Raw genomic sequence first — 27,527 nt, 5'->3', positions numbered from 1 at the left:
AAGATAAGAAAAAAAAATATTTTTAAAAGCATGAAGTGCGAGTTATAATCACTTAAAAATCACACAAATAAGAAAAAAACTTATACATTGCATTACAGCTGGTTAGATAGCACCTACATACACTTCCGTGTTATTCCATTTCTGAACATGCTCAACAACAAATCCTACTAATATTATAAATGCGAAAGTTTGTATGGATGTATGGATGTTTGTTACTCTTTCACGTAAAAACTACTGAACCGATTACAATGAAATTTAGCACACATATAGAGGGTAACTTAGAATAACACATAGGATAGGTTTTATCCCGGAAATCCCACGGGAACGGGAACTATGCGAGTTTTTCTTTGAAAACGCGGGCGAAGCCGCGGGCGGAAATCTAGTATGAAATAATTTAATTAATAATAATTGTCCCCAGTCCTCAGTACCGGTGGTAGTCCACGTGGGTGGGGCCCGCACCAGCGAGGCGGTGCGTGCTGGTGGTGTGCTCGCCACCTTCCTGGTCGCGCTCGTGCTGCTCGTGCTGTGTGTGCTCGCGCTGCTCTTGTATATTTGTGCCAAGTGAGTTGACATTACTTAGGCTTAACCCATTGAGCCCCGAACGGCCCGATCGATCCACGACACAATAGATTTTCTATTGTGTCTGTGATTCTGGGGCCTGGGTTATTACAGGTTTCGCAAGCAGGCCATTAAATCTTCAAAATAACTTTAACTGATTTTACTTGTAAAGTAAAATAGTGTTGAGTCTCGAAGGACCTTTCATAAAGTATTTAATTTTTCGAATGTTTAGATATAAAATAATTAGCTTAAACAATGCGTTTATTTAACGCAATGAGTTAAAAATTAGTGATGGATACATTCATAATGATACTAGTAAACGTTGGAATTTAAAGAGGATTGGTATTTATACTTTATAGCATTGAAGTTAATTTGATTGTTGTGATATTTTTTTTTTTTTTTTGATGTTACATATCTGCAATCAGTCAGAAAAAACTATAAGCAGATCGGTTGAAATGTGTGGACGATTGGGCGAAGCTAAGGCCAGTGCCTTAGTTCGTCTTAATTAGGGAGCACGTCGGCTCTCTTCAGTCTTTGTATAGCTTTAGGCTGTAGGAGTATGTGTGATAGTGGGTTTGGATGGGATGTCAAACGATCTTTGTATTTAGTTGTAAAGCGATTTGCTTCTTCTGTGATTGTAGGCATTTCCAGATATTCGTGGATTTCTGTATTGCGGGCGTACCATGGAGCAGCAGATATCACTCTGAGAATGTTATTCTGTGTTCTTTGTAGGCAGTTTATATTTGATTTGCTGGCTGATGACCACAACTGGATTCCATAAGTCCAAATCGGTTTAATTACAGAGCAGTAGACTCTTAGTTTATTGCTCAGGGATAGATTGTTTTGTTGTTGATTGATTGTTGTTGTTGGATTGTTGTGATATAATATGAATTTTGATTCATGCAGTCGTCGGCGGGCTCCTAAGGGCGAGGCATCGAGCGTGCCGTCACAGAAGACGGCGGTCGGCGGGCCGGTCGGCGGGCCGGTCGGCGGGTCGGGCTCGCTGCAGAGCGTGTCGGCGGGCGCCTCCACCATCCTCGACTCCACCTCCAGCCTCGACATCCGACATGATGCCACCAGTCAGTGCACACCTTTTGTGTAGTCATGTTTACCAATTTTTTTGCGAGTTTTCGTTTTTTTGAAGTGAAACTTCTTTATCGGGGTTGGAAAAAAATTTAGTGTAACATTTTCGTTACGCGTGACATTTTTCCGTTGCGCGCCATCTTTTTCTTATCCCTATCACGCGTGATTCGACGTAAAGTTGCATATAGTAAATTATTTATAGGTTATAAAGAAGTTTCTCTTCTTTTTTACAAAAGTTATTTTGCATTTGTTTTTTAGATAGGATACATAGTTGAATTTAATATTTTTTTGGTTTTACGTACATACTGGTGAGTCACGTATGGCTGAGTTGGTGAAGTGTCCGCCCCGGATTGGCGTGAAAAGACGCGGGTTAGAGTCTCGCCTCATGCTCGAATCTTTTCTATTTTTTACAATAATTTAAATTTGACATTGTTATAAGAATACATATTATGTTTTGTGTTGCAGACGGTCGCCAATCTCAGCGGCCCAGCAAGAGCAAGGTGGCGCCGGCTCCGCCCGCACTCCCTGTAGAGGCACCAGCTGCGGGTACACCCGGTACAGGCGCCGGTGCCGGTGCTAGTGCCGGTGCCGGGGGCGAGGGCGCGCTGATGAGCGACCACCTGTGCGGCGCGGCGGGGCGCTCGGGCGTGGCGTGGCCCAGCGCCACCATCCCCGCGCGCGTCAAGAAGCTCAGCTGGGACGACGCGAGGTGCCCTCAGGTGTGTACCCCCCCTGAGGCGCTCGGGCGTGGCGTGGCCCAGCGCCACCATCCCCGCGCGCGTCAAGAAGCTCAGCTGGGACGACGCGAGGTGCCCTCAGGTGTGTACCCCCCCTGAGGCGCTCGGGCGTGGCGTGGCCCAGCGCCACCATCCCCGCGCGCGTCAAGAAGCTCAGCTGGGACGACGCGAGGTGCCCTCAGGTGTGTACCCCCCCTGAGGCGCTCGGGCGTGGCGTGGCCCAGCGCCACCATCCCCGCGCGCGTCAAGAAGCTCAGCTGGGACGACGCGAGGTGCCCTCAGGTGTGTACCCCCCCTGAGGCGCTCGGGCGTGGCGTGGCCCAGCGCCACCATCCCCGCGCGCGTCAAGAAGCTCAGCTGGGACGACGCGAGGTGCCCTCAGGTGTGTACCCCCCCTGAGGCGCTCGGGCGTGGCGTGGCCCAGCGCCACCATCCCCGCGCGCGTCAAGAAGCTCAGCTGGGACGACGCGAGGTGCCCTCAGGTGTGTACCCCCCCTGAGGCGCTCGGGCGTGGCGTGGCCCAGCGCCACCATCCCCGCGCGCGTCAAGAAGCTCAGCTGGGACGACGCGAGGTGCCCTCAGGTGTGTACCCCCCCTGAGGCGCTCGGGCGTGGCGTGGCCCAGCGCCACCATCCCCGCGCGCGTCAAGAAGCTCAGCTGGGACGACGCGAGGTGCCCTCAGGTGTGTACCCCCCCTGAGGCGCTCGGGCGTGGCGTGGCCCAGCGCCACCATCCCCGCGCGCGTCAAGAAGCTCAGCTGGGACGACGCAAGGTGCCCTCAGGTGTGTTCCCCCCCTGCCCCCCCTGCACAGGGGGCGACCATGCGTGTGCAGCCAGTAGCAACGTCCCCACGAGTCGGCCAGTTGCTCCAACCGAGAGACACCGCAGTAGCCTCCACAGTTCGATGCCTTAGTAGCCTTTTTCATTATAAATTTCTGGTACTTAAATACAGCCCCTAGTTACCTCCTTTTCCAAACATGTACTAATCGCTCCTACCATGCGGGTATGACTCGGTAATCCATGTAGATGCAAAACAATGACTTTCTCCGCTACAAATGTAGATAAGTCAACTATTAACAATGAAAGAGACAGCTGAAGTAAAATGTGGCTAATTAGTCACATTTCGATATACCACTACCAGAGCGATAACAACCCAAACTTTTTTACTTATATCATGTCTATACACTGTGTCAAACTATACGTCATCTTCAAAGTAGTAACTAAAATGTAATATTTTATACTGATAGTGCCATGTTGTTACAGGAAGGCTCCGCGGTGGAAGCAACCAACCCCGCAGTGGCTGAGCACATGAACCTCACCGTATACTTCTAGCTGATAACACACAACACATTAACTAACATTTTGACTACTTAAAACTAGTAAAATTAATGTTTTGTAATATTCAGTATTGTTATAATCATAACAATTGTATTATTTATTTATTCAAACTGTTACACAACCTTATATTTCAGTACCACCACTTCGTATGCTATCTTTATTCAACAACAAATTACCATTAATATCATTTAATTAATGATTAAATCATTTATCCGTTTTGAAAGGAGCGTCGTAAATTATCAAGCGTGTTGACATTATTTTTTCATAGGATCAAAAAATCTCATCACAAATAAGCTGCTTATTTTAACAGATGAATCAATGTATTGCATAGAAATTAATCCAGTACTATTATGTTTTTATTAATGTATTGGATAGTCGAATACCGAGCAGAAAATAAACCGAATTAATTATTTAAAAAAAAGTATTATATTTATCCCAATAATAGCTATGGAATGAAATAAGTTACGTAGTTACAATAGAATTATATTAATCAAAATATTTCATATTACATATATTGTTTCTATCCTGTAACATTCCACGATGTAAATATAATTAGTTAAATATCACTTATAAAGAAAATACCTTATTACAAAAATGATGAATGTCATTATCCCTTTTATTACAAAGATGATCAATATCTTTATCCTTTTATTGCAAAGATGATCAATATTTTTATTCATTATTCTGGTTATTCAAAACTGGAATTTATCTTAGTTTTAAAAGACATTCTACTTTGCAAAAGAATCCTGTAATAACTAATTTAATGTATGACAATTTATATAAAAGTGTTCAAATATACTAGAAATAATTTCATAATAACTTATAGCTAATACATAGCAGATAATATGATTTCCGAAACGTGGTGATAGGCTAAGTTTATTAATTTGTAATTAATGTGAATTATTAATATATTAAATTATTGTAAGTTAACTCCAAATGTTTCTACTTTTATATTGTTAAGAATTTATATTGTACATTGTGATTTTGTAATAAATTGTTATAAATTATTGTTAAAATGTTGTTTTTTTTTCTATTCCCCCAAATTTGAATCCCGTAGGTCATGAAAATGTAGTGTTTGATGCTTAGTAAAGTTGAATTTATGCTATCAAATTAAAAATAAAACATTAGGACGGTGCGTTTAGATCAAACGAGTGAAATGCTCATTCTAATTCCACTATGACAAATACTTAGTAGTGTAAACAGGCGCAGAGCATTCTTTCGTTGTTCTTAGTGCGTTCGAAAAGATTCTATGCAATGTTCTAATAGTGAACTGAATTCGAGATTTCATTTACACTAAAAGAACACGAAAGAATGCTCTAACTCTATGTTCGTTTGGTCTAAGTGCACCGTGACCACTTATGCCACTTTGACTTCAGTTAGTAATATAATCTTTTCTTTATATATATAAAATTCTCGTGTCACAATGTTAGTCTGCATACTCCTCCGAAACGGGTGGACCGATTCTCATGAAATTTTCTGTGCATATCGGGTAAGTCTGAGAATCGGCCAACATCTATTTTTCATATGTACCACGGGCGAAGCCGGGGCGGACCGCTAGTATACCTATAAAAATACCTACAAACGAATATCAAAACAGCAAAATAATCACTCCTCAGAACTGCAAGCCAACAACTAGTACAGAGAAATAACTGACAATACAATTCCCAAAACCAGCCGTGATCCGGATACACGTTTATTTAGTGATTTCCCAGAGGCTGTTGAACATTATAAACATCCCGGTTTAACGTCCTTGTCATTTATAAAAAAATAGTGAATACAGTGAATATAGTGTACAAAGGCAATTGAATAGATTTTTTTTGTAGATATATTATTAGATATCGCTTCTTTATTAGGATTCCATAATCCATTATGGGAATATCCTCCTCCCATGTTTTTTTGCTATATTTTCATTTGTTCAATGTTCATAACTGCACCAAAAAGTTCATGAGGATTATGCTTTTATCGTTATTTCAATAACATTTTTATAATAAAATAAAAAGTTAAGTGATATTCGAAATTCCTTAAACATCCGCGTACAAGATCAACCAAGTAATATTTACATAATATTGTCGTGGGGAGTGTTAAGTAAGAGCTCGTGGCGGCAGTCGAGGAACCAACGCCGACGAAGAAAGTTGATAATAGTCTTATATCTATACGTGTTTGTAAACATTATATAATTTGTGCTGGTGGATAGTGAGATATAAGGTGAGTTTGAATTTTTAATTTATTGTTAATTGTAACTATTAGCTAGGTTATATTTGTCTATGCTATTAGTAAGTTATGATATTAAGTCCCAATTTTTCAAACAGTAGAGAACATATTATACCTACCTTATAAATTACTAGCGGTCCGCCCCGGCTTCGCCCGTGGTACATATTTCGCAATAAAAGGTAGCCTATGTTCTTTCTCAGGGTTTAAAGATAATCTGTGCCAAATTTCATCAAAATCGGTCCAGTAGTTTATGCGTGAAAACCATACATACATACATACATACATACATACATACAAACCTTTCCTCTTTATAATATGTATGAATGAGAGTCAAATAAAAAATATAAGGATTATAATATATTATCATGTAATTTTTAATTTAATCGATTTATATTTATATTTAGCTGTATTAAATTTTTGCTGAAATTGTCTCTACTATGTTAAATAGAGAAAATTTCCTTGCATTTTAATCCATTCTAAGAAATAAATTGATTTTTAAAAGTATAGTTTCATACATAAGTACATCGCATATATTAATATTTATGTTTGGTGAATAATAGCCACACCCGCATGATGCGTGCGTATAACAATTTTGTGCATTTTTGAGCAGTTTTTCCTCTACAGTTGTGAAATTACTTATCACCTTCGATATTAATTCCAAATGACTAGGACGTATTATCACTTTTTCAATTAATCACACAACAAAATTTAGGAGACTCTATTATTTGCGGTAACCGCAGCATTGCGGAGGCCCATATTTAGGTAAAATTATATTTGCTCTACGAGTCTCTACCTGATTAAGATTAAAAAAATTACATAATCAAATATTAATAAAGGATATAAAAGTTGTTATTAATACATATGGAAAGGTTTATGAATCAACTTTCATGTGTCGCGTCGGGGAAACCCGGCGCGGCCGTGCTTGCCTCGCGGATGTTGGCGCGCTTTCTCCTTGCGTAACTATAGCACCGAGCCCTGACCTCGCCTGACCTTCTCATTCACTAATTTGCGACATTGTGCGGTTATCGTGACTGATGTAATGATAAACAATGCGTCATTTAAAGTGTATCGTTCTGTAATGGTTGCTTATTAGTAGATTTACCTATTTATTTAAGAAAGGGTTTTGACTTTTGAAATAGTTAGAGATTTGAGAAATTACATTACAGTACACACACATTAGTCCTTTTGAGATAAATGTGAAAGTTTAAAAAAAGTATGTGATGTAATCATTTGGAAATGATCCCCAAATTATTAGCACAGCACTTTATTAAGGGGGCGCATAAAGCAAAATAACCAATCTTCTATTAGATGATACGTGTAATATGCAAGACCAAATCTAAAAAATAAAATATATATCAAACTAGATGATATGTTCAACGATTCTGTTTAATCAAAAACATAAAATATTAAAATTTACTCGATAAAAAAAAATCACCAAGTTAGCTCTAATTTTCACACTTTTACGTTTTCTACTTGACATGGTAATACTTATTATGTTTTTTTTTTCATAAACAATTATATTAAAACATTTGCAAGATATTTGTCAGAGCATTTTGTGTAATTACTTTTAGTTTTGGTTTTATCTGCGATAAACCACTTTTGGCGCTCTTTTTTTCTCGAGATAAACGTTTGATTTTGTCACGATAAAAGTGGTTTATCGCAGATAAAACCAAAACTAAAAGTAATTACACAAAATGCTCTGACAAATATCTTGCAAATGTTTTAATATAATTGTTTATGAAAAAAAAATCATAATAAGTATTACCGGGTCAAGTAGAAAACGTAAAAGTGTGAAAATTAGAGCTAACTTGGTGATTTTTTTTTATCGAGTCAATTTTAATATTTTATGTTTTTGATTAAACAGAATCGTTGAACATATCATCTAGTTTGATATATATTTTATTTTTTAGATTTGGTCTTGCATATTACACGTAGGTATCATCTAATAGAAGATTGGTTATTTTGCTTTATGCGCCCCCTTAATACAAATACGCTTTATTACGATTAGGTAATTAAAACAGCACTACGTCAAGAGTCAATAGATGGAGTAAAACTAAAATCAGACAAATGAAATTTCATCGACAAAATTATAGCAATTACCTATGCGTGAGTGTGAAGAGAAAGTGTGCAGCCAATACACAACGTCGTCAGTTTAATCATTGAGTGCATTTTGTTAATTAACAATATTTAATAACGTTTGTTTGTTTGAACGCGCTAATCTTAGGAACTACTGGATCGGTTTAAAAAAATTTTTCACTGTTAGGGAAGTACCTATGTACAGGTAGGTACTACAGTCTACAGACAGGCGATGCTGGAACAACAACAAAATATCTATAAAAAAACCACACTTTAAATTTAATAAATGCAACCAAAACAATGTTTAATTTTAAATGATCGATTATATTATCACAGTGGAGAAGTCTGTACCCTTGGGCCTTGACTAATATAAGAACTACGTGAGTTCAATAGCTTATTATTGTTTACGAGCCGGATTTGTGCAATGTTTCATAACATTATGCTGGATGCGCTAACGACGCGTGTTAGTGGAATAACAAATATGTGGGTCAAGCATTGGCTATGTTTTGTTTTATTTATTATGTAAAACCCATGCGGGCTCGCTGAAGTGATAAAATGTTTGAGCTATTGCCATTTTATTTACATAATATGATGCTGAAAACGTGAGGCACATTCTTTAACGTCCTAATAGAGCATTAAAACGTCCTACATTTACTGATGGGCCGTGTGTATAGATTTAAATAGGATACTTACTACCAAAGGTTTCTATTCAACTATTCACTATTGAATTGATTTTGGAAATTCGCCAGCTAAACTCAAACTAAGTAATTCAAATAGACTTCCTTTAGAAGCATGTTTACCATGTAACATGTTTACCAACGGTATAGAAAGCAGTTTCTACACACAAGAGCCGGCATGATTCTCTGTCGTTATTCTTTTAAAATCACATCAACTCCACTATAGCTATAGAATGCAATTCTATATTCTTCATTTTACTCTACATTACCATTTAATAATTGTAAAGTAACAACGAAGCAGGTATACTAAAGTGTTATTGAATTCCAGCACAATGTGGATGCATTACACCTTAATCGTGTTGGCGGTGCTAAGCGCCGTGAACTCAGAGAACAGCACTTTGGAGGACACGTGTGAAGCATGGGACACCGGATCCTTCGGCGCGCTGCTTGAAGATTGGGCTACAGAACCCGCCTCGCAGAGACAAGGTTTGCCATCGCTTCAGTTATTTTCTTGACTCAATGCAATTATGTCGAAATTTGTGGTATGACAGAACAAAAATGTCTAACCGCATTTATAACAAGTTACGAAAAGGTAACGTAACGGCACCAGTCTTGTACAGATTAAGGAAAAAATTGAAGTTTTTTGCAAATTTCTCGTAGGTTTTTTAACTTTATTGGATATTGTTAAGTTTTACCTTTAGTTCAATGTTAGTTTAACCTAACCAATGTTAGAAAAAAGATAACAGTGCATAAATAATGAAGTTATTTATAAATTAAAAAACCACTTTTTTGCACCAGTGATGGACAGTGAAAATCTAATGATGGACACCCAGTTTTGGACAACATCCAGTTATGAACACCCATTTATGGACTGTACCTAATGTCGTTTCTCCAGTTATTTACACTTGGAGAAGACTTATAGTTATCAATAGAATCTTGAAAATTATGATTGGAATATAATAAATCGGGGATGTACTTATAAAAAATAGTACTTATTAATTATTTTGCATACTTATAATATTTAAAACAGTCTTAATTTCTATTTTCTAGGCAAAAATTGGACAAAAGAATCGTTAAATACGAGTTATGTCCGTTAAGAAACACCAATATGGGTTTTTTTTCTCAATAAGTCAGGGATGAAAAATACTATAATTAAAAAAGTACTGCCATTCCATCCATTTATTTTGGGACTTCTTCGTCTGTTCCGCCATATCTCTCTGTTTCCTGGCATTCCGCTACACTCGTGAAGTGAATCGCCAATCTGAATCCGCCAGCAGAAAGCTTTTGACACGCTTTATATTAGCTTCATCTGTATGTTTGTTTGTAACCGACTTCTTTTGGCGCGATTTTGACCCACTTTAAACGGCCAGATTTCGTTCAATCTTTGTAGATTTATTGAGGACCGATGACAATACACTAATTTGATAAAATTTTCTATTTTTTAGTTCGGTTTTCTATAAAAAGCGTGTTTTTTAGTTTTTTTTAACTATTATTATTTTAAACTGTTGTCAAGGTGGTGTGGATGAAATTTAAGCGCGTGTGCACACGCTTAAATTTCATCCACACCACCTTGACAACAGTTTAAAATAATAATAGATATGATGGTGGAATTTAGCAGCAGACAGCGATCCAAACAGTTCATCAGAGAACTCTCTATGATAGATGCGTTACAATACGCATAAGTGTGCGACTTCTCTACGCAGTGATAGAGAATGAAGCCGAGAACGAGTCGCACAGCACATAATGACCCATTGTTCTATTATATATTCTTCATGTTTAGATGGATATTATGTTGTTGGACCCATTAGTGTAATTTTAACAAAAAATATCAATGTCCATTATAGGAACCAAAGCAAATCCAGTCATGGACAATTGTTGTACAATATTGGAACCCTTTGTTTTAAATGGTCGTGATAGGTATATTATTAATCAGAAAGAAAAGACAATACAGAAAAGCGCATGTAATTAATACCTTTAAAAAAAGTTTATTTTCGACATATGTCCATAAATGGATATATCCATAGAATTAAATCCAGTTATGGACACTGAAGAATTTTATTTAAACAACATAACCTATCATGATACTAAATCGTGTAATATTTCGTACAATTAACTACTTTAAATAAAAGTAATATCAAATTTTGCTAACATTTATACAAAAATTCTTATAACCAAAATTGTGTCCTCACTTCCTTAAGGATTTCCTTAGTAAAAACGGATTTCTTCGAAACGAGTCGCAGCAACTAAACATAACGTTCTGCCATCTTCAAACGTTTTGGCCGAATAAGATAAAGTGTCGTATTTTGATAGCTTATGAACCAAACTTTTATTTTAAGTATTGCCAAATTATATAACGTTAATTTTGGTCTTAATATTTAAATTTAATATTTATTTTGTCCATTACTGGATGCTTGTCCACCACTGGTGCCGTTACCTTATTTAATTTATGCTTTTCTTTATTGTAACTGTTCTATTACTACAGTAGCTATGTTCATTCGGACATTGCAAATAAAAAATGCTATCAGTTCAATAATATATTTTCGTATCATCAGGTCGTGTAATGGCCCTGCCGTCCACCAAGGGCTACTACGTGACAGAGCGCATCGACAGCCCCCTGGTGCCCCCGCCGCCGCCGCACCCCGCGGGCCCCAACCGGGCGATCCCCCTGCAGGGCCCAGCGCACTACGGCAGCGCCCCGCCGCAGGGCTACAGCGGCCCGCACGGGTACAACGAATGGGACGGCAACGGGAAAATTGTCAATAAGCCGCCCAGTCCTTATAAGGACAAGTTTAGACCGAGCTATGTAAGTTACACAGATTTGTAGCTATTTAAATATTAAAACGTATTTAACATACTTAAGTACTTAATTTTTTATCTAAATTCTAAAGCGTGTGTTACATCAGGTACCTATTATAAGGAAATTTAGGTGCTTACATATTCATATTATTAAATTTATTATTAATCATTAAGCATTGCATCTCTTGCATGAGATAATTCAATATCTTCACGATACCAATTAAATTAACTATTAAGTCAAACTTTAAACTTTGATACACTAGGCAAAATATTTTGCACATAAATTTAGCATCTCTACATTAATATAGGTACGGTATCATTTATATTTTCTTAGTATGTTGCTGTTTAGTACACATCTACAGCTGCAAAAACACTAAGAAATATAACATATTCCAGCAACAACAGCAGCAGCAGCAACAAGGCCCCGCCCGCCCGCAGGCCCCCAACAGCATCGACCGGGTAGACGAGCCGCCGCGCAAGCAGGTGACGGAGACCGACCTGTACCTGCTCAGCGCTATCGAGAAGCTCGTCTACCGCGCCGACCTCATGGAGAAGCGGCTCCGCAAGCTGGAGGAGAGCTTGCACTATGTGATCGCGGGGGCTGAGGCTAAACCTGGTTAGTATGCTGTGTAGTTTTATTGAAGGAAGTTAATTTGACACAGTAGTGTAATTGTAACGAATGTGTTTACGGAATAAAAAAATATTATTATAATGTGTTAATTAGAAGGACAAAACACGCAAGAATTTTTAAAATCGATAAAACAAAAGCAATGCTCCCTTAATTGAATTTACATTTAGAAATGAAAGAAGTTTAATTTTAAACATTTTAAAGACGCTTTTTTAATTTATTCCTATGTTATTTACCGACTTCTGGACACTACAGTTGTCAGTAGGTCATACACTCATACTGTCCCTATCATGAATTTTGTGTCTTTAAATAAACTCGTATATAATCTAATTCCCATCTCCCAGAGCCGTGCATGACGAACTACACGCGCGTGGGCGCGGGCTGCTACCAGTGGTCGCGCGAGGCGGCCGACTGGAAGGGCGCCAGTATCGCCTGCCGCCAGCAGCGGGCCGCGCTGCTCGAGCTCGACCACGCCGCCAAGAGAGCCATGGTGTCGAAGATACTGTCTGATAAGCAGCTCAAGGGTATGCTTGAATATTGCCTAAGCCCTAATGTGACTATGACGTGAGAAAAGTAAATTTGCGAAACACATAACAGCGTAGCAAAACTAATACATAAATCAGATTACACTTTTTTCGTATTCCATATACATAGTTACATTATACATTCCACTTATAAATTATTATTTATCAAATTAATATTTTTATAGAAATTTTTACAATTCAATAACATCTCGTCTAAAGCAAAAAACGGAGCCCGCCTATCTTTTCTTTAAAATTTTGTAAACATCATTTTTTAAGTAGATCCCAATAGAAACATTTCATATATATCGTTAAGTATTTTTCCAACTAATATCACTATCTCCACCAGGCAAGGACTTCTGGACAGGCGGTCTGAACCCCGGCCTCCTCTGGATCTGGTCGCACTCCGCCCGCCCGGTGGAAGCGGCAACCAACACCACAACCATCGCTGGTGAAGGTCGCTGTCTGGCCCTTGTATACGACCCCGCTATTAACAACTACGTGTATAGAGGACAGGATTGTGCGCTCAAACACCGCTATGTATGCCAAAAGGAAGAAGATAAAACCAAACTGAGCAATGAGATCGAAAGGGCAGCGAGAAAACTGAATTTAGATAGAACGAGAAAAGCTAAATTATTATGGGATAGTACGGATGATTAGATAGTATAGTGTGTTGTTAACGTGATGTTATATTTGTAAGACTGATGTGCAGATATTATTTACCTTATTTAAGATTAATGTTTATAATTTAATAAATAAATTATTGAAATTTATGTTGCGTTTTATTGCACCTTTACTCCATATATCCAAAAAGTCCCTCTGGGCTCTGATAACTTTGTATACACATGGACGAATATAATTATTTGTCTATGGTATACATCAATATTATAATATGTGATATATACTCTATAATTAATAATGTATGGCAATGAACATGTAAAACCATACAAGATATGATGTGGGTACGTGGTAAAGATGACATTTTCTATGTAATAGTGTAACTAAATTTTAAATCGATCTAGTAGTTTTTGCGTTATAATCGTAACAAATTAAATATTATCTATCCTTATGATATTACAGTATTATTATTATATAGTACTAGCAGTCCGCCCCGGCTTCGCCCGTGGTACATATTTCGCAATAAAAGGTAGCCTATGTTCTTTCTCAGGGTCTAAAGATTGTCTGTGCCAAATTTCATCAAAATGGGTCCAGTAGTTTATGCGTGAAAACCATACATACAAACCTTTCCTCTTTATAATATTAGTAGGTATAGATTTATTAACCAAATAAATTCAATATTCCTACTATACACTTAACTTTTCTTTTCGTTTAGATATCTCCACTATTTAAGTTGCGAGGAACTAATGTAAAATAAAACACATACATAATTCGTAATCGCTTATATTTCTAATATATTTACAATTTCGTTAAATCACAACAAAATAACTTAAATAAATATATAAACATCGGGACTGGTGACCGTCCATTTCAACAACAACACCATTTGTTACAAACTAAATTAAATATTATGCGAATAACAAACAAATGGCATTATTGTTGGACAATTCGGGACTTCGGGAACTTTGAGAATGGCTTGAGTTTTTAAAATCGATTTTTACATATATTTTTTATAAAAGTTATCGTATTGCTTTTTGGCAAGCAACGAACGAACCAATTATTTTATTATTAATAATTAATAATTATTATTCTCAAGCAATCCTCAATTATTGTTAGAAATGGCAACTCCGAGAAGTGTCAAACGTCGCAACTAACCTACAAAGTGCAGTCTATCAACTCGACATGACTCTCTCGTTATTATTTTAATTTCATCTTTTCGTATTATAAAACGGTTTATACCTAAAAGTCATTTTTACGTAATTTGTAAGGAGAATTCGTAAAGGCAACAATGGCAGTTAAAAGCGCCGCCAATTATGCTCCGTGAAGAGTTCAAAAATTAGTGTTAATGTTACACAAAATATAAATCACAAAAAGCGTTATGAAAATGCATGATTATTTTCCTTTTTTTTGTACTAAGAGAATGTATTGCGCGAAAAACTTAAAATCAGAAACTATCATTATAGGTTTTTCCTTTTTTGACATATACGGATATTTTTTATGAAATGATTGAATATAATATTATATTGATATAAATAAATATACCCTTTTTCTATAGAATTGGCGACACAAATTATTTTAGGCGATACAGTTTTTGCTTATTAATTATCTGTCAATAATTTCATCATTTTAATCTTCTGAAAAGCTGAAAAATATCGCCTAAAATAATTTATATGACAATTTACATAATATTCGGCTTGCAAATAATTTCATACAGACATATAAAAAATAGATTCTATATATTAATTAGAAGCAGGTGTAGTGGACTAGATATACCGTCTTTATGGAAGCTATTATAATGTATTTAAAGTAACTTTTGTTACTTTTTATTGTCTTAGTATTTCTCGAATTTATTTATATAATTTTAATGAGCGATAAATTCAAAATGAATATGGTTAGCATTTAACTCGTATTAGTAAAAAAACAGTGATTTCTGATTTTTTGAAGCATTCAAGTGATGTTTTATTTTTTACTATTATATTATTTATGATATTGGAAATTTACGTTTTGTATGATTTTCCTATGCTTGAGCTTAAAGCGTTAAGGACTTACAAAATCTCCGAAGTTTTGTATAAATATGACTATTACTTTACTATTTAAATCTATTGTTTTTTCTTGCATTGTTTATTTAAGTATTCTTCTTGGTTCCCTTCAACAATGATGATGATTGTGATTTTTATTTGTTTTCTTGTTGGCAATAAATATAAAAAATGATGGTATTGACGTAAACATGACGGTCGATCGTATTAACATCAAAAACGACGGTAAAAACATTGATAAGTGATTGCATTGATATCAGAAAGTGATAGTATTAACAACAATAAATGATGATATTGACATAAACGAATTATGTACAATTTAATAATATCAAAAAGTGATTTAATTACCATCAATATGATGTTATCACAAGCAATTTGCTTTTTTTCGAATTTGAACGCGATAGTAATGTCCTGTTCGATCCGATTGATGTTTAATTGAAGTGGAACTTGTGCTCGATGCTCCTCATATGAAATGGAACTTGAATAACTGGACCAGTATAAGTGGAACTTATGCTGCATGGGCCCCAGATGAAGTGGAACTTATGCTGCATAGTCCCCAGATGAAGTGGAACTTATGCTGCATAGTCCCCAGATGAAGTGGAACTTATGCTGCATAGTCCCCAGATGAAGTGGAACTTATGCTGCATAGTCCCCAGATGAAGTGGAACTTATGCTGCATAGTCCCCAGATGAAGTGGAACTTATGCTGCATAGTCCCCAGATGAAGTGGAACTTATGCTGCATAGTCCCCAGATGAAGTGGAACTTATGCTGCATAGTCCCCAGATGAAGTGGAACTTATGCTGCATAGTCCCCAGATGAAGTGGAACTTATGCTGCATAGTCCCCAGATGAAGTGGAACTTATGCTGCATAGTCCCCAGATGAAGTGGAACTTATGCTGCATAGTCCCCAGATGAAGTGGAACTTATGCTGCATAGTCCCCAGATGAAGTGGAACTTATGCTGCATAGTCCCCAGATGAAGTGGAACTTATGCTGCATAGTCCCCAGATGAAGTGGAACTTATGCTGCATAGTCCCCAGATGAAGTGGAACTTATGCTGCATAGTCCCCAGATAAAGTGGAACTTGAGCTGCATGGGCCCCAGATGAAGTGGAACTTGAGTTGGGGGGTCAGTTGAAGTGGAACTTGAACTGGAAGGGCGAGCCGTGCTGGAAGTGGTGGAAGGGGTTGTGGTGCGGGGGCTGGCGGCCCCCCTCGGGGTCCAGCGGGTCCACGCCCGCGTCGAACTGCGCGCGCTTCTCGGGGTCCGTCAGCACCTGCACACATACATACATACACGTTATTGTTATTTCTAATAAAAAACAACTACACGGTAATCGTCAACTTTCAATTGAAATGCTTTTCCTTTATGGAGATTGACTGAAAAAGTACTTTAAGAGATTTAACGACTAGTGGACATTTATAAATAATAAATAAGTCTACATATTATATTAGTAAAAAAAAATTAACACAACGACGTAAAAATATAAACTAACTCTTTCCTAATTGTGTGCACAAGCCTAGTTGCGCGCAGATCACACAAACTACCGGCAATGCGGATATTATGGAAATATATAATATAAACCCGGATGGTAAGTATGGTGCGTTGCCAACCATAAAATTGCGTCGAGAAAGTAAAAAGCATTTTTATAAAATTTTCGTAACATAACTCATACTAAATCAAATACACAAAACAAGTAACCAATAGCAACCACTCACCTCCTTAGCAGCGGCTATATCTATGAACTTTTTCTCTGCAACTTTCTTATCATCCCCGTGGAAGTTATCTGGATGCCACTTTTGTGCTGCTTTCCGGTACGCTTTCGTGATCTCTTGCTTGCTCGCTGACCTGGTGGCATGATATCTTATATTTATTTGGAGATTATTGATTTTACTTATGCTTTTCTGTATCTGTGCAGTGTGGAAATATGTACCTTTAAAATGCGTCTTTTATAAAAAGGAGGATAAAAATACTATTGTAGCACTTAGTGTCACGAACTTCATGCTTGGTTCGAGTAGTTTTTTTTTAGATTTTCATACGAATTATGCTAAAATAATATTATGTAATTGTTTCTTATTAAAATTCAACTCCTTTGCATCGTTTTTATTTGTTGATAAAATATTATGCACAAATATAGATATGCTTATACATTTACGAGCATACAATAGCACATATTATGTGTGTATATTACCGTTTAACACCAAGTATCTTATAATAGTCCCGCTGTTCGGCGAGTTTCTGCATGCGTTGTGCTTTGTTCAGTCCCTCCTTAGCTCGCTGCAGACCTTCCTCTAACTCTAACGCTTCTCTAAACGTGCGCGCCGCTGCAAATACAAGTTAAATTATTGTAGCATGTTTGGAGATCGAAGGAAAATATATTGGGCACTGCTGGTGTCGAAAGGTAACAAAACTATAATGAAACGACAACATTTATGTACAATTAAGGTTACAAATGTTCGAAATTATATTCATGAAGACATAGTGAAGTCCCATGTCCCCTAGTGGGGTAAGGGGCAGATGCATTATACATCTGTTTCACTGATCGGTTTTCTTTAGGGACAAGTAGGTAATCAGCCTTCTGTGCCCTGCCAGACCGAGACCTTTTTTTTTCTTCGTCTCCACCGTGAATAGAACCCAGGACAGGGGTCCTCGGTTCTATTCACGGTGGAGACGCGTGAGCGTCCCCGCCCTCGGCCCACCGAACCGAGGGCGGTTCTACGTTCACGCGTCAACCACTGTACCAAGGAGGCGGTCAACATGAAGACATACCGGTTGCTAATACATTTCATTTGTTACATATGGAAATACGTATTTAATGAATCAACTAAATATTGATTCTCACCATCCAACCTTTCTTTATTCCTATCAAATAAGAAGCTTTATTTATTTATTACTGTAAATATAATCGTCATCTCATTGCTCAGCTCTAGCATAAAAAACTGAGCAGTCATAGTGTAACAATACAAGTAAAAATTTATGACATAATTTCAGAATTAAAATAAGAAATTTCCCTCCTAGTGAGACGTGAACACTAAACAATGATCACATGATCACTAAAATATCTATTATAGTGCCACAAACTTAACTGACCCGGTGACGGTGTCGCTGATGTCGATTTTAGTTCGTAGTTTTAGTATTTCCAGTTTTTGTCACCGGGTCAGTTAAGTTTGTGGCACTGTATATGTATATCACTCACCATCCTCATACATCTCTAACGCGATGAGCACATCCGCCTTGTCGCACAACAGCCGCGCGTCCCGCTGTATGGCGAGCGCCGCGTTACAGTGCACTAGCGCTTCTGTGTGCTGCTCGTCCTGGAATATATTCATTATTTACTCAAATTTCGACGGACCGAAGGACGTTTTTTAAAAACACAAGATTTAATTTACACGTCTTTAATATGTGCTCTCTACATTCAGAATGAGAACTTAAAACTATAAAGTATAAACTTATCTCTAAACAAAAATGCAACGCTGCAATCTGCGTTCGAAGAAATACAATATGCATTAAGGCGATGCAGGGTGGCCATAGTTACGCCGCGTTAACAAATACGACGTCACTTGCATGTAGAATTTAGTGTTTTAGAATGGTATCCGTCTTACGCTTTTTCGATCAGGTCACGTGTCCTGACGCGAGTTTAAGATTTTATACCCATTACAGAAAAAGTGCTCAACGCCGCTAAAGAAGTTTTCACTTCAAAAAAACGTAAGTTACAATTTTTTTTCTCAATTTTTGAAGTGAAACTTCTGTATCGGGGTTGGACAAAAATTTAGTGTAACATTTTTGCGTTACGCCGTACGCGTGACATTTTTGCGTTACGCCGTACGCGTGACATTTTTGCGTTACGTCGTACGCATGACATTTTTGCGTTACGCCGTACGCGTGACATTTTTGCGTTACGCCATACTCGTGACATTTTTAAGGTCATAAAGAAGTTTCACTTCTTACGTGTGTATTCTAGTACACGCATACATTTTTTTTCTCAAACACGTACCTTATTAGCACAAGTGCACAGCCACTTCCTGGCCTCAAACACAACCAAGGTCACTTCAGTCTCCGCCTTCAGCAGCTGGTTGGCAGCTCGCACGCAGCCCGCGAAGTCCCCGTTTGCACTTGCACTTTCACACTGCTCCACTAGTTTGTCCACTTTTTTGAGTTTCTTGTAAAGTGGGAAGCATTGCTTGTGTTCTGGGTCCAGTTTGAGGCACTCGCGGATCTCCTATGGGTGGTATTTTAAGGTATTAAATAAGTGTGTATGTTGGCTATTTGAATGGATTTTTTGTAAAAAATTGTGTAGCAGATTGGTTGATTTATATTTATCTACACTTTGACACCAATATTAGTACCAAAATTATTTTTTTACAATTTAATTGCTTTCATTTTAAGTGGAATTTATATAATATTTCCAGTCACTCGGGGGAAGCTAAAAGACATAATTATCTATATAATTTAGTAAAAACTTGTCGCATTCCTCCACTAAATTAAGTCTTAATCAATTTCATCGAATTCTAACGAGACTTATCATTTAGATAATTAAAAATACACAATAAAAAAGACGTGTGTCACTCGGGGACTGTCGCGGTAAAGCAGTATGCTATGCCTTCAAGCCACACCTCCGTGCCCGTCGGAGTGGGGAGCGTGAGGTTTTTCGTTACGGAATTTCTCGATTCAGTCCCCGCGCTCAAGGCCCGCGATAGAAGCTATGCAATAGCTTAAAACCCAAAAAATATCGTGATATACGAACCTTAAGCGCATCGTTAACATGTCCGAGCTGGTAGAGCAGCGTGGCGAGGCGGTGGTAGCCCGCCGTCGAGTCCTGCTGCAGGCGGTTTACTGACCTGATGTCCGACACTGCGGAGAACAGGTCGTTCTGCAACATATCATATGTAAGTTATAGGAGAGAAAGAATGTGAATGGTTTTTTAAATTATTCAAAATAGATGGAAATGGCTGTCATTTGAAAAAAAAAACATAAATGTATGAACACGATTTGAAGGGACAATGAAGTTTTATAAAGAAATCTAAATCAATTCGAATGTCGATGGAAAAGTAATAAGTACGGTAGACTCGAAGGACCATTCGGTTTTGATAAAATATAAAAATGCTCTACACGTAGCGCCTTACGGCACCATCTTGAAAGTCATCCCTGTACATTATAGTTCCACCACAAGTTCGAACGCGCTCAAACTACTACTACCCCAGTTGCCATAGCAACATCCTACCAATCAAAGGGGCTCACCATCGCGATATAGCACTCTGCCCTCAGCTGCCGCAGGTGCGCGGACCAGGGCGAAGCCTCCAGCAGGCGCGTGGCGAGCTCGGCGGCGCTGCGCACGTCGGCCCCGCGGTAGTAGGCCTCCGCCAGCCGCAGCTCCTCCGCCAGCTCGTCCATGCGGTGGTACTGCACCGCTGCGTCCTCGTTATATGGGTCCTCATACGTCTGCAAAGGGAATTCAATTCGATACTCATCCCCGACTACACCGGCCTCCCGACTTAACAATAAGAACGCATTACGATATTTCCCTAAAATGGAAAACCACTGCCCGAGAAGCACACATTGCGGTTAATAACTCAGGCCCCGGAATCACAGACATAATAAAAAATCTATTGTGTCGTGGACCGATCGGGCCGTTCGGGGCTCAATAGGTTAAAAAACTGTGCGTGCGTTCAATATAACTATTAATAGGTACTATGCGATACAAATTTTGGCGCAATTGCTATAATTTTCCTCGCTTTACAATTCTGCAAAAAGACATCAGTGCAACCGCTTATATCAGTTTGACATTCCCATTTCCATTCATAGGATAATGTGGTTAAAATTCGCTGCGGTTTAACCGTAGTGTAACTTTAACCTTACCCAGGATATAAACAAAAATAATATACAGTCTATGCCACTCAGAAATAATATAGCTGATGATATTTAATCAATAATAATTACTAGATACAAAATACCTCTGAGCAAAATACTATACAAAAGTGACCCTGAAAAATTATTACGATCTAGCTGGTCAAAAAACAGCAAAAAAATATAACCTTCGCTCCTCCACTAATCTCTTGCTTTTTATGCCGGCCCATAATACTAAGTTCTTCCACAACTCATTTGCTGTTCGTGCAGTTCAATTGTGGAATTCTCTTCCCATAAATGTCAGACGAGCCCAAAACTTAAATTCTTTTAAAATTTTAGTAAAACATCATTTCATGTCTCTTTCTTAGTTCTAATTTAGCTGTCTCGTTAGTTATATAATTTTGTTACTTAAACTAGATGTGTCCAGCTTATATTTATACCTATATGTACGTATAATTATGACATATACAGTATACCTATATTATAAATATATTAACCTATGTAATTATTTTATTTGATGTACTTTATCATGATATTTATTTATTTTTTATGTATTTTTTATTATATATATTTATAATATATATTATATATATTGTTTATATCTATATATATATATATATATATTTTATTTTTATTTATATATGTTTAGATAGTGTATTTAAATATAACGTATTATGTGTCTTAATAGAATATTTTATTTAGTTTTCCTTTTTCGCATTGCCTTGTTTTTGCTCACCCACTTTTTGCTTTTGTGTTTTTCCTATATTTTAAGGGTTGCCTGGCAGAGATCGCTGCCTAGCGATAAGGCCGCCTTTTGCTTGCTTTATATTATGTGTTGTGTGCTTTTGCATTTGTATTTATTTATAAGCAATAAAGAATTTTCATTTCATTTCATTTCATTTCAACCTTATTCGCATGAATGAAAGTCACGTCGCATTTACAAAAGAAGGTTTCTTGTCGCTCATTGACTAGCTATTTTGCCACCAATGTTAAAAAATATTCAAATAATGCTCTTGCTAATAAAAACTCAACATTTTTTTATATTTTATTTGTTGCAATTACTAATATGTTCAACATGCTGCTTTATGTTCTAAGCAAGATGGCCACAGATTACAGCACAGGATAAAAGAGTAAATTTTTTTGGTCAGTCACTTTTGACACTAAAACATATATATCACACTAAAAAGGACTTCATTCAGTTTCCACAAATCCTACAAAAAGTAATTCATCCGAATCCATTCAGTGGTAACAAATAGGCAAATAAACAATATTTCATACTAATAATTAGTGTATTTATTATGGATATGTTTGAATTCCTTAATTATCGTAAATTGAAAAACTCATTTAAAATCTTAATTAACTTCATTACAGTAAATTATTTAAAATTAACCTGCTTTAGTTTTTCTCTCAAATAAACTTATCAAACTGTATATAAATGGCTGACAAGCGTGTTATCTAAAAATGTAACAAATTAATATAATATTGTTACATTGGTCACAGCTCACAGCTGTATCAACTTGTTGTTATCTATGTTACGGTGAGAATGACATTTCACACATTAGTGTAATGTAATAAAATGTTTATTGAAATTATAAGTGGAAAATCACTACATAGTATAAAACAAAGTCGCTTTCCCTGTCCCTGTCCCTTTGTACGCTTAAATCTTTGAAACTACGCAACGGATTTTGATGCGGTTTTTTTTAACCCGGCGTCATTGTGGTAGAAAACAGATACGCGAACGTTGAGGTGGGTCAATATTACCCATATATTTTATAGTTGTTATTTTTAAACTTTTTAAGAAAATTAGTTTTCTGTGTTATTATTATAGGTTATAGGTATTCTGGTTTTGATAATATAAAATAATAATAATAATAAACCAACGTTTTATTCACTTTAATCAACTTTGACATCAACTCATAAAAATAGGAACAAAATATAGACCTCTTACGTTTTCATGTCATTACTACGCTAATAACCAGTAATTTTGGTTACAAATAGCATTTTTATAAACTTAAGTCTAAATTTATTAGAAAAAAACTTTAACAAAGCAAATTAGAATCTTCGTTGTAAATGAAATCAATACAGAAAACCAAAATGCGTTCAGGACAAATAAATTTAGGGCAAGCTTGACAAAAATGTTTTTTTTTACTATTTTTTATCCGGGCACACCGCACACTTAACATCTTTTGCGGGAATTGCAGGTGGCTCCTCTGATGATCCACCAATAAATTCTCTGATTCTTTTGCCCATTTGTCATTGCTATCGATCAATTCCTGGCGAATTTTCAAATGTTCTAAGACCAGAGCAAGACCTAAGTTTTTCAAAAAATTACGTCGCTTATCGTTTGGTTTGTTTTTATTTATGCGACGTATTTTAAGCGCATTAATTCCTGTGTGTCCAACATGGCATAAAAATTGTCAGGGGCCAACTTTTGGAGTTACGACTCACATCATATGAGGCGCAAAGATCATCAGCGACGTCAACCCCATATTTAGTTTTATTGTAAAAGATATTGAATTCGGGTTTTCGCTTTTCTCCGCTTGAAACACACTCTGCACTCTAACATGATCCTCTTCTTCTACTTCATCATCATAATAAGGTAAGTCTGAGTCAAACAAGAGTCTAAACCCGCCATGATACGTGATATTTTCTATTCTATCCGTTTATAGTACCTATTTTATAATAAGTACCTGTTGGACAAACAAAAACATTAAATTCACTGAAACAAGCAAAATAAATGTTTGCAGACACCAAGAAATCATACACAACAGTAAAAATCGATAACTTAGCCATGGCGCGAAATTGTTACATCAATTGTGAGGATGGGTCATATTTACCTTTTTCGAAAATACACGCGTGTATCTCCCAGTACACCCGATGTCGAAAGGATTTCACTTCCAAAACGTTTAATGTACATTATTAGCTCCAGCTACTACAAAGAACAGCACAATCGTGCACGTAATTACAAAGATATTGTAAATTATAAACAAGCCGGGTCATTTTGACCCAACCTCAATGACGCCGGGTTAATAGATAGAGTGATTCAAGAGGAAAGTTTATATGTATAATAATATCCATTAAATAGTGGAGAAGTACTGTTATTTTTGAGGTTTCTAATGAGATGTCGTAAAAAATTACATTTTTTTCGCTTACATTGCAAACGCAGGCTGAACCCTACGAGTTTTATCAAAATAATATACTAAGTATTATACAAATTGAAAAGGTCTACAGAAAAGTCCGCGATGGTATATGTCTATCTCTTATGGATAACCCACAATAACTTTTTTTTGTCATTTACTTTTTACGACAAATAATGGCTAATTTTCGATGCGATTTTAACCAATACAGCATTAATCCTTAACAAATTAAATACCTTGAATACATTGTTCATTTAATATAGATCTATATGGCCCTTTACACCGTATGATTTAAGTGAATATTTTCGAAGATATTACAGATTTAAAAATTGCGGGACGTAGCGTTTGCGGCGGTACCGGCCGGCCGATAGCCGGGCTATCTATTTTATACCCGTGCGAAGCCGGAGCGGGCCGCTATGTTATTATATACAACGTTCACAATTTTTCTGTAGTGTATTTCACCCGTGCGAAGCCGGGGCGGGTCGCTAGTATATTCTATTTTCATTGTAAACACTTAGTTTTATTATGATGAAAAAATAGTGCAATGAAAAAAAAATAATCAATTGTAGGTTGTATTAATACTAATATTACACTGAATAATGATAAAAATATGTTTTAGGGGTGTTATTCCATTTCATTATCTAAATAAATAAAATACTTTGCATGAACCCGCATCCTTTCGCGCCATTCCGGGGCGGATGCCTGACCAACTCAGCCACTCGTGACCCGCCAGAGCGATCAAATTTATTCTATTCTTTCAGTTTTATGTGTCTAAGGGACACAGCGCGCGCCATCTATTGAGATGATTAATAACATTTGAATGCCATTAAACCAAATTCTACATATTTTTTTAAATAAACCTAAATAAAAAAGCTGTACATACCACCTGTAGGAAGTCATCTTTGGCTTGCACATATTGTGCCAACTTGAGGTATACCTGCGCCCGATGCACTCTCGCTTGAGTGAAGTCTGGCTTTAGTTCTAAAACCTGGAATCATTTCCTTTTTATAAATCTCTGTTTTTACTCTATCAGCTTATAATTAAAATAAATAGAATGTATAAAATATAAGAACTTATAAACATAAAAAGGCACATTGTCAGTTAAAAATCGTCAGCATAGTTTGTGTGTTACAAAACAGTTTACTTCTTCTATTTAAATATTTTTTAGAGAAAAAAGAGAAATAACAGTTTGTTTTGATTAGAAAATAAATTTAATTACAAACTAACAAAAAAGAAGTAAGTACTTCAAAGATGTCTCACCTTAGTAAAGTCTTGTAACGCAAACTTGGCTTTACCAAGTGCATAATAGACGGTACCGCGCTTAAAATATGTGAGGTAGTTGTGTGGGTCCCCCTCTGAAACAAGACATTAATTGTTTTATATTCATTTTACTTTTTTGCTGATTCTACAACATTCATTTGAGATTGATTATTATTTATGGAAGATTTTACTACTCTGAACACACTTATAAGTTTCTACTGCTACAACTGCTTTAATAGAATAATTGTTTATATTCAGCATAAATGTTCATAATAATACAATCTTAATTTATTAAGTGGGATATTATATTTATGTTTGAAAAAAATCCAGTTTCAATAAATATTTCAGAGCAATTAATGTTCAAAATTTGAAGATAATATTATTACTGCAATCATTCTCACCCAAAATATTAAACTTTTGCATACATCAACAACTAATCAATGTACGACCTTCACCACTCGCACATATACTTTCCAATATAGTTGATATATCATTATGTTAAATAGTATTTGTAATACATTACTATTATGAGTGGGTGTACAGAAGTTGCATAAAATATGTGGGTAATTTCTTTGAGTCTATGACATCATTAAAAGATTGTCATTCAATATGTTATTTAAAAACAAATAACTGAAAATTAACTTGTGTCATTTATTTTCTAGTTTTTGAACTATAGCAATATACAAATGAAAACTAAAAGCAAATAATAATTATAATCATAAGTTTTTATTTTCCATATGGAATAAGAATACTATTGAACAAATATGATAAGAATTTATGGCTGATAAGATGGAGACAAAAAGTATACAGCAATATGAATTATGTATACAGAAATTAAACTTATTTTATTGTTTTATGATAATGTGCTTCATGAGATAATCTATTTAAAATATAAAAATGAATCGCAAAATGTGTTGGTAAGCGCATAACTCGAGAACGGCTGAACCGATTTCGATAATTCTTTTTTTATTATATTCCTTGAAGTACGAGGATGGTTCTTATGTAGAGAAAACGTAAATATGTACCACGGGCGAAGCCGGGGCGGACCGCTAGTTTAAAATAAAATAATCTATTTTCTTTTCATTGCCATGCAAGAGTAAAATTTTGAATTTTCAAAATAAGAACTTGGGTATTACAAAGTATGTAAGTACTGAGATAAAATAATTATATTTTTTTAAAGGTACCAAATTAAATATTTCTAGAGCATAGGTACTGTTATCTGTTACACTTACCAACAGCTGCATGATAATGTGTGAGTGCGTCAGAAAGCTGACCACGACTTAGAAAATCTCGTCCTAATTCCAAATGTTTGTTTACTTCAGCTTGTGTCGACGTGCACTCTGAAACTATTAACAATTTCCCGTCAAAAACACTGCACTGTTTCATTCAAAGTATTTAAAAACAACCAAGAAGTTTAAAAATAACTAAAAATACAGTCTATTTATTTCATACTCACACTTTAACACTAAATCTGATAGTAATAAAACGAGACATGGCGTGATTTTGTTCCAGTTAATATTAACTAAGATGTCCATTATTTTGTATAAATTATTAGAGCAACCTTAACACAAATTAAAGCAATTCTTGTAATAATAACACTAATTATTTGACATAGCCACAGTCCATCTTTCCTTCGTAGTTCGTAACTTTTCGTGGTCTGATTTCATTGGTCCAAATCAGACACTGACCGCTGACGGAAAATAAACAGATAATAAAGACGGACGCTGTCTTCTTCTTTCATATTTATTATTACCAAGATAAAATTTGGCTGTAAATTTTATTTTTAAAGTTGTAAAACAAGCTTATTTTATTTTTATGAATTGTTTAAAAAAACACTATATCAAAATTATTTTTATAAAAATAAAATCAGAACGGAACGTAAGAACAGTAAAATGGAACGCTCATAATGATTATTGCCATAATCGATAATTTATACAATTTTGGTACAAAATAAAGATTATAGAAGAACCAAACTACGTATACTTCCACCCTTGCTTCCACCTTATC

At 36.3% G+C, this 27,527-nt stretch overlaps 3 protein-coding genes across 5 annotated transcripts in view; 2 read left to right on the top strand and 1 right to left on the bottom strand.

Moving 5' to 3' along the window:
* The window catches only part of Cad96Cb (protocadherin Fat 4-like Cad96Ca), a 34,479-nt gene extending 29,747 nt beyond the window's left edge, over positions 1-4,732 (top strand). For both annotated transcript variants that reach the window (XM_089714880.1, XM_089714879.1), the window contains 4 exons: positions 419-561; positions 1,465-1,637; positions 2,107-2,360; positions 3,642-4,732. In XM_089714880.1, coding sequence (XP_089571006.1) covers positions 419-561; positions 1,465-1,637; positions 2,107-2,360; positions 3,642-3,710 — 639 coding nt within the window. In that variant the 3' untranslated portion in view covers positions 3,711-4,732. The remainder of the gene's footprint in view (positions 1-418; positions 562-1,464; positions 1,638-2,106; positions 2,361-3,641) is intronic.
* Positions 4,733-5,770: 1,038 nt separating this feature from the next.
* On the top strand, positions 5,771-13,398 carry LOC149490097 (uncharacterized). 2 transcript variants are annotated; one of them, XM_089714877.1, is made up of 6 exons: positions 5,771-5,921; positions 9,009-9,166; positions 11,233-11,483; positions 11,873-12,092; positions 12,449-12,628; positions 12,975-13,398. In XM_089714877.1, exons 2-6 carry the CDS (start codon positions 9,013-9,015, stop codon positions 13,283-13,285), a joined length of 1,116 nt encoding a protein of 371 aa, XP_089571003.1. In that variant the 5' UTR covers positions 5,771-5,921; positions 9,009-9,012; the 3' UTR covers positions 13,286-13,398. The 2 variants fall into 2 exon arrangements, with proteins under 2 accessions (XP_089571003.1, XP_089571004.1); XM_089714878.1 differs by lacking the exon at positions 5,771-5,921 and adding an exon at positions 8,583-8,704.
* A 3,008-nt stretch (positions 13,399-16,406) lies between these two features.
* On the bottom strand, positions 16,407-27,177 carry P58IPK (dnaJ homolog subfamily C member P58IPK). The gene is made up of 11 exons (XM_089714906.1): positions 26,977-27,177; positions 26,753-26,866; positions 25,521-25,615; positions 25,144-25,248; positions 20,518-20,718; positions 20,024-20,149; positions 19,274-19,498; positions 18,476-18,593; positions 17,471-17,603; positions 16,998-17,127; positions 16,407-16,555 (listed from the first exon to the last, which is right to left on the bottom strand). The coding sequence occupies exons 1-11, from the start codon at positions 27,053-27,055 to the stop codon at positions 16,409-16,411; spliced, it is 1,473 nt and encodes a 490-aa protein (XP_089571032.1). The 5' UTR covers positions 27,056-27,177; the 3' UTR covers positions 16,407-16,408.
* Positions 27,178-27,527: the final 350 nt, after the last annotated feature.

This window comes from Colias philodice, chromosome 3 (assembly GCF_061535455.1).
Source record: "Colias philodice isolate Cphi_HAF_F1 chromosome 3, ilColPhil1 Martin Lab GWU primary, whole genome shotgun sequence".
In the NCBI taxonomy this organism is placed as follows: Eukaryota; Metazoa; Arthropoda; class Insecta; order Lepidoptera; family Pieridae; genus Colias; species Colias philodice.
Note: the sequence above shows the minus strand (reverse complement) of the source record. Positions and strands in the feature narration are given on the sequence as shown.

Bases quoted from the DNA above. Each gene is read 5' to 3' on its own strand.
- P58IPK (XM_089714906.1), bottom strand. From the start codon at position 27,055: ATGGACATCTTAGTTAATATTAACTGGAACAAAATCACGCCATGTCTC. The intron at 26,867-26,976 runs GTGAGTATGAAA...AATTGTTAATAG, and splicing joins ATCAGATTTAGTGTTAAAGT to TTTCAGAGTGCACGTCGACA. The intron at 20,150-20,517 runs GTGAGCCCCTTT...GATATGTTGCAG, and splicing joins CAGAGTGCTATATCGCGATG to AACGACCTGTTCTCCGCAGT.
- LOC149490097 (XM_089714877.1), top strand. From the start codon at position 9,013: ATGTGGATGCATTACACCTTAATCGTGTTGGCGGTGCTAAGCGCCGTG. The intron at 9,167-11,232 runs GTTTGCCATCGC...TCGTATCATCAG, and splicing joins ACCCGCCTCGCAGAGACAAG to GTCGTGTAATGGCCCTGCCG. The intron at 12,093-12,448 runs GTTAGTATGCTG...CCCATCTCCCAG, and splicing joins GGGGGCTGAGGCTAAACCTG to AGCCGTGCATGACGAACTAC.